At 37.2% G+C, this 16,437-nt stretch overlaps 1 protein-coding gene across 6 annotated transcripts in view; it reads right to left on the bottom strand.

Annotated features, from left to right (window-relative positions):
- DCC (DCC netrin 1 receptor) overlaps positions 1-16,437 on the bottom strand; it is a 1,219,152-nt gene that overhangs the window by 123,410 nt on the left and 1,079,305 nt on the right. For all 6 annotated transcript variants that reach the window (XM_043444495.1, XM_043444496.1, XM_043444497.1 and 3 more), the window contains 2 exons: positions 9,316-9,510; positions 2,381-2,413 (listed from right to left, as the gene is read on the bottom strand). In XM_043444495.1, coding sequence (XP_043300430.1) covers positions 2,381-2,413; positions 9,316-9,510 — 228 coding nt within the window. The remainder of the gene's footprint in view (positions 1-2,380; positions 2,414-9,315; positions 9,511-16,437) is intronic.

Genomic DNA, 16,437 nt, shown 5'->3' with positions numbered 1-16,437 from the left:
AATTTTATACGCTTTCTTTGTAAGAATTTAAAGATCTGGCTTATAACCACTAAATTACACACTGTCACTCCCTCTCAATTTTACAAGTAATTAGAGTTTGATGTAAAATTTAGAACCTATCAATTTGACCAACTGTATACCACTTGTGTTTGAGTAAGGGATCAAGTAGTATAGTATGTGACAGAATCGAAGTAATATTAGATGAAGAAAAAGAACAATTGCCCGAATATATGAACACAGCCACTGGCAATAATTCTTGGGAATTCCTTTTGTTCCAAGTAATTGATCTGATTTCACAGGCAATGTGAGGATCTGAGTAAAATCCATGGAGAGTGTGTGACCAAAGACACTGTACAAAATATATTTCTTGGTAGCTGAAAATATTATTACCAATTAACAAATAACAGCAAAAAAATTTAAAAGGGATCCAGGAACAATTGAAAATCCACTACATTGAGAAGCTTTAGCATACTGTCACTCAAATGGCTAATAATGTAACTTTTCATCTGGTTCAGTTATTTAAAAAATGTTTTCATATTTTCTTTCTCTATATATATACTTTTTCTAAACATAATTTTAAAAATTAGGAGTTGTCTGCCTGTGGAAGCTCCAAATTCATTTAAATTAAGAAAGCTATGCAAAGTTTTTAAAATTATTTTTAATTGAAATTATAAATTCCGCTAATTAACTATTCCAGCTTGAATTTAGATAGCACTAATGTTTAGTTTACCTAATAAAATACATGCTAACTGCCAATTACTTATCACTAGTGGCTTTACAAATATTACTGTTTAGTAGATACTTATCTTATGAAAATATTTTAAGTGTAAGAGAGTAGGAACATATAGGTGATTAAGTGAAGTGAAAGTTGCTCAGTCATGTCCGACTCTTTGCGACCCTATGGACTGTACAGTTCATGGAATTCTTCAGGCTAGAATACTGGAATGGGTAGCCTTTCCCTCCTCCAGGGAATCTTTCCAACTCAGGGATCAAAGCCAGGTCTCCCACATTGCGGGTGGATTCTTTACCAGGTGAACCACCAGGGAACCTCAAGAATACTGGAGCAGGTAGCCGATTCCTTCTCCAGCGGGTCTTCCCGACCCAGGAATCGAACCGGGGTCTCCTCCATTGCAGACAGATTCTTTACCAACCGAGCTATCAGGGAATGATTAATGGAAACTTTAACCCTGGGTGGACATTTCTGTGCGTTGCATCATTTCTGGTCCTGCCTGTATGAAGTGTTGGCCATGTTCTCTTAAGCAGAGGAATGATATAAGGACCCAGAGATAAACCTGAATACAGGGTCATTAAATAAAATACTGCTCATGGAGACAATCTGCTACTGTTAGTGAAACAACATTCAGATTCTTAGTATTTGTCAACAGTTGAAAAGTATTCTTGTTGAAAAGCATATTTTCCCACAGTCTACACCATGATGCCTTATGAGACATGATGATGGTAGGGAGGTTATGTTGATTATAATGTCTCAAGCAGGAAACAATTACACAAGCTGTGAGCTCTGAACCAATACTAACAACACCAACGGTCACCAGTCATGAGCATTTCCAAACGCTCTCTTTTTGAAGACTATAACATCCTATAAAAATCAAATGCATAAACTATTCTTTGTTTTTCCTTTGGCATTCTACTAATTATCCTTCATGCAAAAATAATGGAATCTTAATATATCAGTCTACAAATCATGGGAATAAATTCCTATCTACCTGAGAATTGATGGATGTGATTTATCTCCATTTTCCTTTGTGTGAAACCATCGCTGTTTCTCTACACAAATCAGCTTTTAGCAAATGAATGGAAGGAGGACAAAATACTGCAAGTCAAACTGGCACCTTATTCTTAAAATGAAAACTTTCTGGCTTCAAAATGAACAAAAGTATTGCCCTAAAAAAAAGTTGACCTAACTTTGTTTTTATGTATGAAAAGAAGCTCATTGCAGAGGAAAAGCACACATGATTTATGGGTTTTCTCTGTCGAGCTACAGAACTTTAATCCAGAGCTCATGAAAGGGTGCAAGAGCAGCTTGAAAATTATGCTGAGCTTAATTATACTTAATGTGAATTATTCAGAAGTGCAGACAGAGACTAAAAATTTATTTCATACAAAGAAGCTTGACATTTTAATTGGTCCTTCAGAATGGAGACAAAACAATTTCCTCTCAAGAAAATTTACATCCTCCCTATCAGAGCTGAAACCTCAGCCAAGCAGAACTTCATTAACAAGATTAATTATCACACTAGAGTCTGCTTCATCAGGTGTATGTATGGCCCAGGTAGAAAGAAGAAAATGAAATAATGACTGACATTTCTAAAAGACAGCATTGACTCAAGGAGGGAAAAATGACAGATGAAAACCACCATACCTTGGTCATTAGCCATTTTGTCAGGGTGTTCCACTGTGGAGGAAAGAGAAATAATATTATTAGATATTGGCAGTTTCCATCAAGAAAGGTGACATTTCTAGTCAATGGTTTTATTAGTGAGTTCTCATATCAAGGCCAATGCCCTATTGAAATAAAATTGATAAGGAGTTGGTTACTGTGATTATTTCAATTAAATTAAAGAAAGAATTTGAGAGTAATATTTTGCTGTGTGAATGTGTTATAAAAAATGTTATTTGTAAGAGTCCTCTAAACACAAACTCAAATTATCATGCAAGTTTAATAATACAATTAACAGTAATAAATGCATGCTATTACCAAGTAATTATCATCCATATATTTTAAATAAGTTAAGGAGGCTATTTTCTTGTATTCATTTTTAGTTTTTCAACAAGAGAACTTAACCAATTCTCACAGGAACAGGGTAAAGTAATAAAATATCATAAAGTTTAATCTGAATGGTTTGATTTTAAATCTTGTGAGGCAAGGTCTTGAACTGTTGACAATTTTAAATGAATTATGTATCGGTCAGTCAGTTCAGTCGCTCAGTCATGTCTGACTCTTTGCGATTCCACGGACTACAGCACGCCGGGCCTCCCTGTCCATCACCAACTCAGAGAGCTTACTCAAACTCATGTCCTTTGAGTCGATGATGCCGTCCAACCTTCCCATCCTCTGTCGTCCCCTTCTCCTCCCTCCCACCTTCAATCTTTCCCAAAATCAGGGTCTTTCAAGTAAGTCTGTTCTTCGCATAGGTGGCCAAAGTATTGGAGCTTCAGCTTCAGCATCAGTCCTTCCAATGAATATTCAGGACTGATTTCCTTTTGGATGGACTGGTTGGATTGCCTTGCTGTCCAAGGGACTCTCAAGAGTCTTCTCCAACACCACAGTTCAAAAGCATCAATTCTTTGGTGCTCAGCTTTCTTTATAGTCCAATTCTTGCATCCATACAAGACTACTAGAAAAGCCATAGCTTTGACTAGATGGACCTTTGTTGACAAAGTAATGTCTCTGCTTTTTAATATGCTGTCTAGGTTGGTCATATACAGAATAATGTATACCGTTCTTGAAGATAATTTGTCAGATTTTAAGGTATCTCTAAAATTTTGAAAAGTGGCTTCTGTTAACCAAATGTAACTATATATGAGGTAATCTGTGAAACACTGCTTTCCTAGAAATTGTGAAATGACATTTTGACTAACATAGATCTCTGTAAGTTTCCATCAGTTAGACTTAATTCACCTACACTTGATTTTCTTTGATCTTTGAGTCTTCTGGGTTTATTTAACTCACTTAATTGCAGTCAAACACTTAGGCTACCATATTTGCTGGTTTGCTTTTTGTAGATGTCTCAAAGTCAGATAGAGAAAAATATAATAGATTCTGAAGGGCAGCAACCTATAATCTATTCAGTTTTCTCATTACATGTGGTGGTCTCATAGCAAATCCGTCATCATTGTTTGAAAAATACTTAAAGCAAATATCTTTTAGGTGGCAGTCCTTCCTTTTTATTTTAATTGAAAGAATACAAATCATTGTCCAAAAGAAAATATAGAATCAAAATACTTAAATAATAATGCTGTTAGTAAAAACCACTTCCAAATATAGAGTTTATAAATGCTATATCACAGAAGGACAAAGTCCTAAACCAGAGACCATTTGCAATTTCTTTCATTTTCAAATAATACAGAGGCATATTCTATGAAAAAGATAAACCAGGAAAGATATCTTACTAAGTAGAAGACTGAATTATGAATCACTTTTGGAACATGGTGTATAAAAGCATGCTTATTAGATTAAGATTCAACAAGCTTTAAATAAGTTTTATAACTGTCTTTGTATCTCTTCAAGATTTAACAATTTTCAACTCCCCAGGTCATCTAATCCAGTCTTTTCAAATATAATCATTACAGTTTAATGGGTATCTTAATTTTTCTCTCCCATTTCCCAATCAACACTAATGATGTCTCAAAATATATTTTCTTATAGTATTAGGGAATTGTTGATGAGAGGTGCTTTTGAGAAGCAAATGCATTATCTATTGGTTACGTAGAGAGAAACGATCCTAATGCAGCTTTTAAGCAAGAACACTTTGCTCTAAGAAGGGCCACACCAAGTGTTCAGTAAGAATGAGGAAAGGCATGTCAGGGTCTATACGACCAAACAAGCCAGGAAGGGAAAGGTTTGGTAGTCAGACCAGAACACACTTGAGAAACTACTTGAATCAGCATCTCATATTTAGGCGAGAACGTTTTGGAATGATATTAAAAATAAGAGAAGAAAAGTGGTCTCATCTTATTGCCATTCTTCATCTCTCCCTTTGTCTTTAATTACATAATGCATTACCTGTAGTTCAAGAAATTTTTGGCAAGTAACAAATAAATACATGTATGGTGAATAATACTAAAGAATATTTCCCAACAGGGACTAAATGTGTCCTAATAAGTACTTTTTATTAAAGAAAATAGTGATTCTCTAAAATTAAAAACAGATGCCAAAGTATTATAATTTTATGCCTTGAATTTTTAATTCCTCCTGTCACCTATCATGAGTATCATGTACTCTGTCAGAAATTCTAACAAATAATTAATAACAAATTCTAATAAATAATTTAGTTTTATTTAAAAACTGAAACTTTTTTGTATTCTGGAACACAGCTTTCAGTTCCATATCCCTGCATGGGAGAGATGCACATTTCAGAATGGCAGTTAAGGAGGCCCAGGAAAGAGACCATACACGACTGCTCTTCCACCGCTGAAGACTCTGCTTCCCTGTGCAGGAGATGACTTCATCTCTCCACAGATGCCCTCTTTGATCTACTCCATCAGGAACGTCCTTCCTCCTTATTACCTGACAGTCCAACACAGAGTGGCTTACTTTACTAGAAGGAACGACTCACGTGATGGGCAGAAATAAATATACATTTCAGACATCTTCCGAGGTTTCCCTAGTGTGCAGGTATCATAATGCGAAATCTGGAGAAGGGAGAGCCCTCTGTGGTCAGAGAATGAAGTTCAAGGTTCTTCCAATTAACATTCCAAAGAAAGAATCAGATCTACCACATGTATGTACAATGTTGTACAATGCATGTACACACAAAAAAAGGCAATGATAATTTAATCCCTTTTAAGTTATAAGTATCCTTTTATTTAACCAATGATTACAGATTGAGTTTCCTGTACTTCTCTGACTGGTGGCCAAAACAAAAATAGAAAAACCTTACTCTCTAGTAGAATATGCTTCTATCTTTACCAAGACTGAGTATGCGAAAATGATGCTGTTAACGACTAAGGCGTAATTTGCAACTCTCATAGACTGCTGAGAGTGTCCCCAGCTTCAGGGCACAAGGAAGCCTTTCTGTCTGTCAGACATTACATTCTGATGAACAGAGGCCTTATGTTTTGAAGCAGCTTTGGAAACGGAAAATCTTAAATCAGAGAGCATTTTATCTTTAGTGTAGATGTGGTCCACTGTGGCTTCAAATCTCTCACGACGAGTAATTTATTTACTTTAGACCATCTGTCATGTGACACATATATAAGGTTCATGCCTATGCAATATCAATTGTTGATAAAGATAGGCAACATCAGTGTCTGAATCATTTAAAACACACTTAAGACATCTGAAACTTAGTTTCCCATAAGACCATGGGTTTCCCTCATGGCTCAGATGGTAAAGAATCTGCCTGCAATGTGGGAGACCGGGGTTTGATCCCTGGGTTGGGAAGATTCCCTGGAGGAGGGCATGGCAATCCACTGCAGTATTCTTGCCTGGAGAATCCTCCCAGACAGAGGAGTCTGGGGGGCTATAGTCCATGGGGTTGCAAAGAGTGGGACACGACTGAGCGTCTAAGCACAGCACAAGACAGCATAAAAATCGAATTGTCTATTAATTGAATATGATATACTTTGGGTAGATAATCTTAAAACATTCAAATCAAGATATCAGAAATAACCCTTATGGACTATTGTGACATATAACATATCTTGAATTTGTTCTTAAACATCTCATGGATGAGTTCAGGGCACTTAAGGGTAAACAGTACCAAATGGGATATGAAGTTCATTAAATAATCCACAGGATGGTAAACAATGTGGGCCTATAAATCCTGAGATAACTCATCTCTCTGCTGTTTAATACATTTGGATGTCTTAAGTTATCTTAAACCCTCTATGAGATCTATAGTTGGCATACATTGTGAGCATGAAATTAGTTTGGCACTTGTCTATAGATAAAGATGAAACATTTGTGAAACATCATCTAGTTACATTTCATGCTCCCACAAAATGAATAACCGGTTTCCTTTCAATTGCTCATTTGGAGTGAAATCTGATTTAGACATGAAGTCCTAAAAACCCGGATAGGCGAAGATTGGCTCATTTTTCTCTTGCCTTCCTTCCAACTTCTACTCTGTCCTTAAAGAGCTGTCATGTAGGCTTAGGCTGAATGCTTATTTGCATGTTCTTGGCAAACTTTCAGATTAGCTGCTACCAAATCCAGCTTTTGAATAGCTCAATCACCAGAATCCAAAAGTCTACTATTTACTAGAGTATTTTTCCTAGGAGAACTGAGAAATGGACTATCTAGTTATTCTAAGTCTCTTCTTTAGTTTGTCCAAGCAAATGGGTAAAAATGTCAACCCAGATGTGTCTTTTTAATTTGTCAGTTGCTTGCCATCATGTTTTGTTGAGGTTTTAGACAGATATCTAGGCATAGTGTGGTAAGGGATTTAAAAACCAAGTATCCTCTTTTAAAGGCTTCCATGGTGGCTCAGATGGTAAGGATCTGTGTGCCAAGCAGTAGACATGAGTTTGATCCCTGGGTCAGAAAGATCCCCTGGAGAAGGAAATGGAAACCCATTCCAGTATTCTTGCCTGAGAAATTCCATGGACAGAGGAGTCTGGTGGACTGCAGTCCAAGGAGTGGTAAAGAGTTGGACATGACTTAGCAACAATAACACATATCATTCCTTAAATACACATCTCTAAGTATCAACTATGGAACATCTGAATTATTTTCAATTGCTAAATAATAGAGGCTCTTGAAATCATTCATCCACAAAAAAAAAATTAATATTGTGCTCTAAAACAGAAAGAAATTATATGAAGATCATTATGAGGTAGTCACTATTCTTAGGCCTTTAATTTTTCTGTATAAACATACAACTATCCTTAAATTGAGCAGTGATTTTTATACTTGTAAGCATGTAGAGTTCTCTTCTAGTAATCATGATGCAAGATTTTCTTTCATGATGCTATTGTGTGTCCTTAAAAAAATTAATTTTGTTTGAGATTTTCTGTCTTGCTATACCAAAATTTCTTTTTAATATATAAGGACACTAGTTCCTGAAAGGAAATACTTAAACTTGGTACTAGATAGCATGCATGCAGTTCATGCAATAAAATGCTTTTTAATTTTTATCCCTTAAATACAATGGTTAAAGTGTTTCATTATATTTTGAATAGAGCCCATACATTTGAAATCAATATAAAATTCCAACAAGAGTGTAATGAAAAAAATGTCAAGTTAAATACGTCTACTTTGTGCTGATGACAGAAAATGTAATGACTTAATAGATATTTCCTTGACATGCTGGCTTTCAGCATAAAAGAGGTAACTTTTAATTATCTTTTATCTTATTCCAGTTTCCATTTTTTTTTCCAATTATTTAAGAAATAACTGACATGCGTCCTAAGTTACTTCAGTTGTGTCCAACTCCTTGCAACCCTATGGACTGTAGCTCGCTAGACTCCTCTGTACATAGGATTCTCCAGACAAGGATACTGGAGTGGGTTGCCATGCCCTCTTCCAGGGGATCTTCCCAACCCAGGGATCAAACCTGCGTCTCTTGCATTGGCAGGCAGAATCTTTATCACCAGTGCCAACTGGGAAACTCCACATCACTGTATAAGATATACAGCAAGATGATTTATTTACATTTATTGTGAAATGATTATCATAATAGCTTTAGTTAATAACCATTATCTTGTATAAATACAATAAAAAGGAAAAATTTTCATGATAACTATTGGAATCTACTCTCTTAACAAATTTCCTGTATATTAGACAGCATGTTAACTATAGTTATCATGTGTTTATTACCTCCCTAGTACCTACATCTCTTATAACTGAAAGTTTGTGCCTTATACTTTCCTCCAAATCGTTCCCTCATCACCTCCTACCTTTGATAACCACAAATCTGATCTCTTTTTCTGAGTTTGGTGTTTATCTGTTTGTTTAGGTCCCATATATAAGTGACATCATACAGCATTTGTCTTTCTCTCTGATTTATTTCATTTAGCATAACACCTGCAAGGTCCATTCATACTGTCACAAATGGTAGAATTTCCATGGTTTTTTGTATGGCTGAGTAATATTCCATTATATATATATTTCATTACATATATGTGTGTGTGTATATACATATTCCATTATATCCATCAATGGACATTATGTTGATTCCATGTCTTGGTTGTTGTACATAATACTTCTATGAACATCAGGATGCAGGTATCTTAGAGAGTTATGTTTTTGTCTTTGAATATATTCCCAGAAGTGGAATTGCTAGATCATATGGTATTTCTATTTGTAATTTTTTGAGGAAACTCCATACTGTTTTCCATAGTGGCTGCACCAATTTACATACCCAAACAGTGCACGAGGGTTCTCTTTTCTCCATAGCCAAGGTAGCATTTGTTGTCTCTTGTCTTTTGGATGACACTCATTCTAACAGGCTCGAGGTGGTATCTCATTTTGGTTTTAATTTGCATTTTAACTTCTTTTGAATGTTCACTGTAGTCATGGTGCCAACAGAGATGGTTTAAGGTAATTCCCTAAACAGACTCCAAAACTATTTTATAACCACTCCATAGGACAAAAAAAAGAAAGAAGAGGAAATGACAAGAAATGATTCGAACCTTTCAGAGTCCGGAAGAGGATGGGATCCGAGAGAGGCCCCACTCCTTTGGCATTTCGTGCCTGAATTCGAAAGTAATACATAGTGTCCAGGTTGAGATCCATGATTTGATGAGTAAGCCGATCACCACTGATTGTTTCCATAATCCAGTCATCAATTGGAATGTTCTTGTCCAAGGTATAAAACAAGATGTAAGCTGCAAAAATAAATGAACACAACTTTGTTAACTGTACTGACTCCATGCGCTACGTGTTTCCAAACATCCATGTTTCCCAAATACCATTTTCAAGGATTATTATACATCCACAATCTATAAACTGCAGTATCCAGTTTGGCAAGTAATGATTTTTTTTTGGGGAGAGGGGTATTGCAAAGATTACAAAAAGAACTACTTCAGTGTACAGAATCTAAAAAATGGAATAAACTGTTAAAACTATCTGCCATATTTAAAAATGTGAGGTTTCTGCTATCTATAAATCCTGATTATTGGTTTGCTGTAATACACAAACATGAGGAAAAACTTAAAAGATAGATATCAAGTCTGTCATTTTCACTGTATCCAATAAAGAAAATAAGAAATGTTTATTTTGGCTAGTGTTTAAATAATAAAAATACATAGAAAAGTATAAAATGCCCAATATTTTAAAGTGTCATAAAAATAAATGATCATATTTGATTACTGTAATAACTCTATGAGGTTGGCAGGGATACTGTTGCTCTCTTTTCAGAGATGATAAAGCTGAGCAGAACCCAAGTTAACTGATAAAAGGGCTAGGATAAATCCTCTATTACCATACTAAAAACCCAACACTCTTTCCCCTAGCCCATTCCACCTAAGCAAAAATAAACAAACAGAAAGAAGTGTTTTTGGATTACTGTAGGTTACCTAGCTAATATTTCAAACATTAATAAATTCCTCATTTGACAGTATCATTCATTCTCTGTGTTAGGGGATATATTATTTGAATAACAGTAGTGTTCTCAATCAGAGAAGGCAAAGGCACCCCACTCCAGTACTCTTGCCTGGAAAACCCCATGGACAGAGGAGCCTGGTAGGCTGCAGTCGCTAAGAGTCGGACACGACTGAGCGACTTCATTTTCACTCTTTACTTTCATGCATTGGAGAAGGAAATGGCAACCCACTCCATAGTGTTCTTGCCTGGAGAATCCCAGGGATGGGGGAGCCTGGTGGGCTGCCGTCTGTGGGGTCGCACAGAGTTGGACACGACTGAAGCGACTTAGCAGCAGCATCAGCAGTGTTCTCAATGGTGATAATCTAATATGCACCCAAACAGATCCAGTTATCCCTGTAAACTATTTATACTCTAACATTTTATCTGGCTAATATTTAAGCTAGCTTTTATTTTAAAGCACTAATTCATCACTTCATATTACAATATATATCAGATAAGAGTGCAATATAAACTACAGAACATCTCATCACGGGTGCCTTTGCTAACATGAATCTGGTCAGCCCCTATTTCTGTTAAAATTCTGCAATGGTATCTGCATTAGATAGGCCATCCAGTTTTTCTCTAGGTCTGAGCTTATGGAATGAATACCATTTCTTCATAAGTAACACTTTTAAAACCACCTGTCTCCATCGCACAGGGAGCTCAGCTTGGTGCTCCGTGACGACCTGGAGAGGTGGGATGGGGGAGGTTGGAGGGAGGTCCAGGAGGGAGAGGATATATGTACGCATATAACGGATCCATTCTGTTGTACATCAGAAACTAACACAACAGTGTAAAGCAGTTACACTACGATAAAAAAGAAAGCTCTCAAAAAAAAAATAAAAGCAGTTGTCCGCCTTTGATTCCCCTAGTCCTTCCTTTTGAGTTCCACCTGTCCCATTTTGACCGGGGACCTTCATACCTAATTCTTTCAGAGGTCATGTCAGAAGGTTCTCTGACTCAGATTCACTTCCCTGCCAAAGCAAGCACGCACATTACTCACATCTCAGCACAACACTTGCTCCAGGAAGACTGATTTCCATGCTGTGCTCATTCTTACTTCCCTCTTACTCCTCACACCACTTCACCTTTGCTTTCCTTCCCCATCCAATTTCTACCCATCCATCAAGGTCCAGTTTAAGCTATAGCTAACATATGAAACCTTCCTCTATAGGGAGCTCTCCTTTCTGTAAACTCTGTAATCCATTCCAATACATAGAAGAATACTCATATGATTGTGTATCATTTTCACTTAATCCTATAGTGATTTACAGAATTATATCTCGGTTTAGGGGATGTGTTCTAGACAGTGAACTGGATACGTCTTCCTTGTGATTCTTTAGGATTAAGCAATGCCACAAACCACCTCTTCTGGAAGTCCATTTCTCTTAAAATCTTGTCAATGCTGAAAGCTTGCATCTGTTTTACTTTGGCTTTCACTTTTTCTGACTTTGTTGTTTCTCAAATCTGCCTCATCATGAGAATTACCTGGGGACTAGGTACAAGGTACAAACCCACAGAGTTCAACAAAGGGTATTTTGGTTTTTTAAAATTTTTAATTTAAAATTAAAACGAACAATGTTGTGCTAGTTTCCGCTGTGTGACTGTATGAATCAGTTATGTGTAGACATGTATCCCCTTGCTCCTGAGCCTCGCCCCCACTCCTCCAGGTCATCACAGAAGGCCGAGCTGAGCTCGCTGTGTTACATACACGCCAGGTTCCCACCAGCTATTTTACACATGGTCGCATATGTATGTCAATGCTACTTTCTTAATTTGTCCCACTGTCCCTCTCCCTGGCTGAGGGCATTTTGATTTGAGAGGTGGCAGACAAGTCTTTGATAACCCCCAATTGTGCCCGCCTCCTGGTAGTTATACCTTTGTGAAGTCCTTTCTCTCTGAGTTTAGATGGGACCTAAGGCTTGCTTTTAACCAACAGAATAAAGCAAATGTGACGGACTGTTGCTTCCATGATGATGCTACATGAGTTGTAACTTCTGTCTTGCTAGCAGACTCCCTTGTTGGCTTTGATGAAGTAAGTTGCCAGATGGAGAAGACCACGTGCCAAGGAACTAAAGCTGGGCTCTGATCAACAGCCAGTGAGGAACTGAGTCCTGCCAACAACTCCATAAGCTTAGATGCCAGTGTTTCCCCAGGTAAGCCTCAAGTGAGATGTCAGCCGAAGCCAATACCTTGATTACCACTTTGTAAGAGACCTTAGAGCAGATTACCCGGCTAAATTGTGATTGGATTCCTGACGGACAGAAACAGTGAGATCGCAAGTGTGTGTGCTTTTAAGCTGCTAAATCTGTGGTGATGTTGTTACACTGCAGTGACGAGTATAATCGATTTCTGGTAACCCCAGGAATCTGTACCCCAGGTGATTTCTGTCTTCCAGTATTTAGTCAGGAATCACTGCTTTAGTTGATCGTGTTAATCCAGTAATTTTTGTAATATATTTGTTGAGATGTTGATGCTACAAATATAAATGTCTAAGATGTGGAAAGCTCAGGGGAAGATAAAGGACTTACCAAAAAAAAAAAAATGTCTGTAAAATTTATAATTTATACCTCCCTCTGGATGGTATTAAAATTGGAAGACTGCAATTCAAAAGGGATTATAAAATACCATTGGATAAAGGAGTTGTTTCTGACTCCTAGGTGTCCATTCATTGAGAACTCAGCCCCTGTGGTCAACATCAATAAAATCTCCTACTACTCTTTAACCCAGAGGAGTCTCCATTTTTGTACCCAAAGAAACCACATCTATTGAAAAGAAGAGCTTGGCACTAGTAATACTTTTCTAGCTTTTATTATGTGCATATCTTATCTCTTCAAAAGAATAAAAACATTCCTTTAGTTCAGGAGCCATGTCTTATATTACTTCTTATTCTTTGAAAAAACTAATAAAATAGTCTCTGGATAATAGGTATTGAAACTCACTTACTGAATAAAACCCCTTAGCCTCTAAGTATTTAAGTTTTAAATTCATGACATTTAATGAAATTGTTCAAGTTTTCGTGGGCTCTTTAAGTGTATGACAAAGTTGAAAGTTTGGATAGCTGTGCTCCCATCCCATGTCAGCTACAATTATTCCTGATTTTCTCCATTTACCAAATGAGAATATAATATTTGCCTTCATCGTAAGTTTTTCTACGTGAAGAGTATTTACTGAAGCATTTTAAAATGACAGTTCCGGGACTTCTCTGGACCTCCCAGTCCAGTGGTTAGGGCATCATGTTCCCACTGCAGGGGGTGTGGGTTAGGTCCCTAGTTGGGGAACTAAGATCCCACATACCACATGGTGTGGCCAAAATAATAATAATAATAATAAATAAAATGTTTTTTAAAATGACAGTCCTGACATCACATAAGTAAAGTTAAAAGTGCCACATCAGGTTCTGACCCCAATTTGTATTTAAGCAATTTTCTTAAATTTATTAAAAAACAAAAACAAAACCAGTCATTGGTTGTATATTTGAATACTGAGATGGAGAACAGGAACAGATTACGTTACTCAGAACTCTAAAATCTAGCCTTAGAGAAACCATACAACTTCATTTGGTGAATGAGTTTAGTATGTTTTGAGGCTATAAGTCCACTACTGAAGTCTCACCTTAGAGATTTCCATATAACCACACAAGTTGGGATACATGGATAGGTTCGTCGCTACCTTTCTGTATCTGTATGTTCATTCTTCTGTGTCCAATTCTCTGTCATTCTCCATTCTTTCATTTTATATTTTTTCCACTTCATTTTTATCTCTTATCCACCATACTGACTGACAGAGTATTATATTCTACCATAGGTGGCAAAACCTTTTGGGTTTATTAATTTACCTGGGCATTCTCGCATGGAAACACTGTTTGTCTAAATACACATAAAACATAGCATCATACATCTTTCATTTTTGACTCTACTTATACAAATAGCTGGGCTTCCCAGACAGCGCAGGTGGTTAAAAAACAAAAACAAAAAATAAAACAACCACCTGCCAATGCAGGAGACATAGGCATGGGTTCGATCCCTGCGTCGGGAAGATCCCCTGGAGGAGGGCATGGCAACCCACTCCAGTATTCTTGCCTAGAAAATCCCTCGGACAGAGGGCCTGGCGGGCTACAGTGCTTAGGGTGCAAAGAGCTGGGCGGGACTGAAGCGACTTAGCACATACGCATGCATACGAATAGGTAGTTGTCATTCTAGAAGCAAAGTGTCAGAAAGTATTCACCTCCACCTCTCATCTCTCTTCCGTCCTTTTCCATACTTCCACTCATGGCTGATTCCTTTCCATGGATCAGGGAGGCTGATAAGAACGAGGAAGACCATATAGAACTGGCCCCCACCAGCAAGGAGCTCAGCCCAAAGAGGCCTTCTCATCTTTAAAGAACTGATTCTAATAAATATATGTACCTAGAGGTAGATATATTAAAAATGAGGACCAACTGCCTAGTTTGTTGTGGTAAAAAATTATGGGTTATGGATTCAGGGAGGCCTGACCTCAAGTAACACTGCTAATATTAACTAGCTTTGTTGCAACCTTGAGCAACTTGCTTTATTCAAGTTATGTCTTAATTAATTATCAGAAAACTAGTTGCTGTGAGATAATGTGCTTTAAAAACTTAAGGTATATGGGTATTTCTATTAAATTACCTTTACATAGTAACTATTTAGTAAATGCTAACCTTTTAGTTATTTATATTAAGAAGGTTTAAGAAATACCTTGTTTGGAAACTGGCACTAAAGAGTCAAGTCAAACAATATATTGAATATCAAATTTGATGATTGTTCCACTCAACAGATGTTTATTAATTACCTATTGAGTGTCAAAGATATTGTTACTAGGGAGAAAGAATTGAACAAAATCTGAACCCTATTCTCCTAGAGCTTTCAGCCTTGTACTATAAGCATTTAGATTTTCTCGCATGATAATATGGAAAGGAGATGGACAGGAAGAAGTCAAGATGAGACTAAGTTGCCAGCTTATGCAGTTGGGTGAATGGTGGAAGCTTCTGAAAAGATGCAAGTAAGAATATTAGACATATGTGATTCCAGTGTGAGTGTCCAGCTTGGTTCACAATCTCAATGAACTAACAATCTATTCCAGAATATAATAGTGCATCACTTGGCCGTTTGTGGTGGGTGTTAGACTAAAAAAAGAAGAATGGTAGAAAGAGGGGTTGGAGAGTAAAACGAGTTTCCAGTATGACAGAGAAGTGCAAATGCACAGTATGAGGTGGGATATGTATATTTAGAACTCCTTGGATGGAGATACAGATTTCAGAGACATTAAGTGCATGTTCACTGAAGTCCTAGCTACAGCATGGATAACTTTTTTCAGAGAAAGTAACAAAAGGAATGAAAAGATCTGCGTTCTGGGAAATAACACTTCTGGAACAGGCCTGGAAGGGGGAAGAAAAGTTGTTAGATGCTTTTACAAAACTCAAGTGAGAAGAGAATTTCAAGGAAGGAATAGGACTAGAGTATCAAATTACACAGAAAAAGAGGGCGTAGCCTTAGTCATTAGATGGTATTGATAAGGAAACAAACTCTGAAGCTCTCTTCTATCTATATTGGTGTTTGAGCTTAATGTTGGATGCTGCATTTATTTAGATCAATGTTTCACAAACATATTAAAATCACTCGGGGAGTTTTAAAAAAGTTCCATGCTCAATCCCTCCTCAGATAAATTGTCATAAATCAGCTGACTGTCACTGATTTGGGCCAGTACTAGTAAGAAGAACAAAGCTTAGTGTAATAGCTAAGAGCAGGAACCTGAGTTTTATATCCTAGCTCTGCTATTTCTTGGTTATTTGACTTTGCTGCTGCGAAGTCGCTTCAGTCGTGTCTGACTCTGTGTGACCCCATAGACGGCAGCCCACCAGGCTCCCCCATCCCTGGGATTCTCCAGGCAAGAACACTGGAGTGGGTTGCCATTTCTTTCTCCAATGCATAAAAGGGAAAAGGGAAAGTGAAGTCGCTCAGTTGTGTCCGACTCTTCGCAACCTCACGGACTGCAGCCTACCAGGCTCCTCCGTCCATGGGATTTTCCAGGCAAGAGTACTGGAGTGGGTTGCCATTGCCTTCTCTATATTTGACTTTAGGATAATTATTTACCCCAGAAGGCCCTTGACTCTTTATTTCAAAACAGAAGAATAGGGAACATGTGACTAC

The sequence above is a fragment of the Cervus canadensis genome, chromosome 23 (genome assembly GCF_019320065.1).
Source record: "Cervus canadensis isolate Bull #8, Minnesota chromosome 23, ASM1932006v1, whole genome shotgun sequence".
Lineage (NCBI taxonomy): Eukaryota > Metazoa > Chordata > Mammalia > Artiodactyla > Cervidae > Cervus > Cervus canadensis.
Note: the sequence above shows the minus strand (reverse complement) of the source record. Positions and strands in the feature narration are given on the sequence as shown.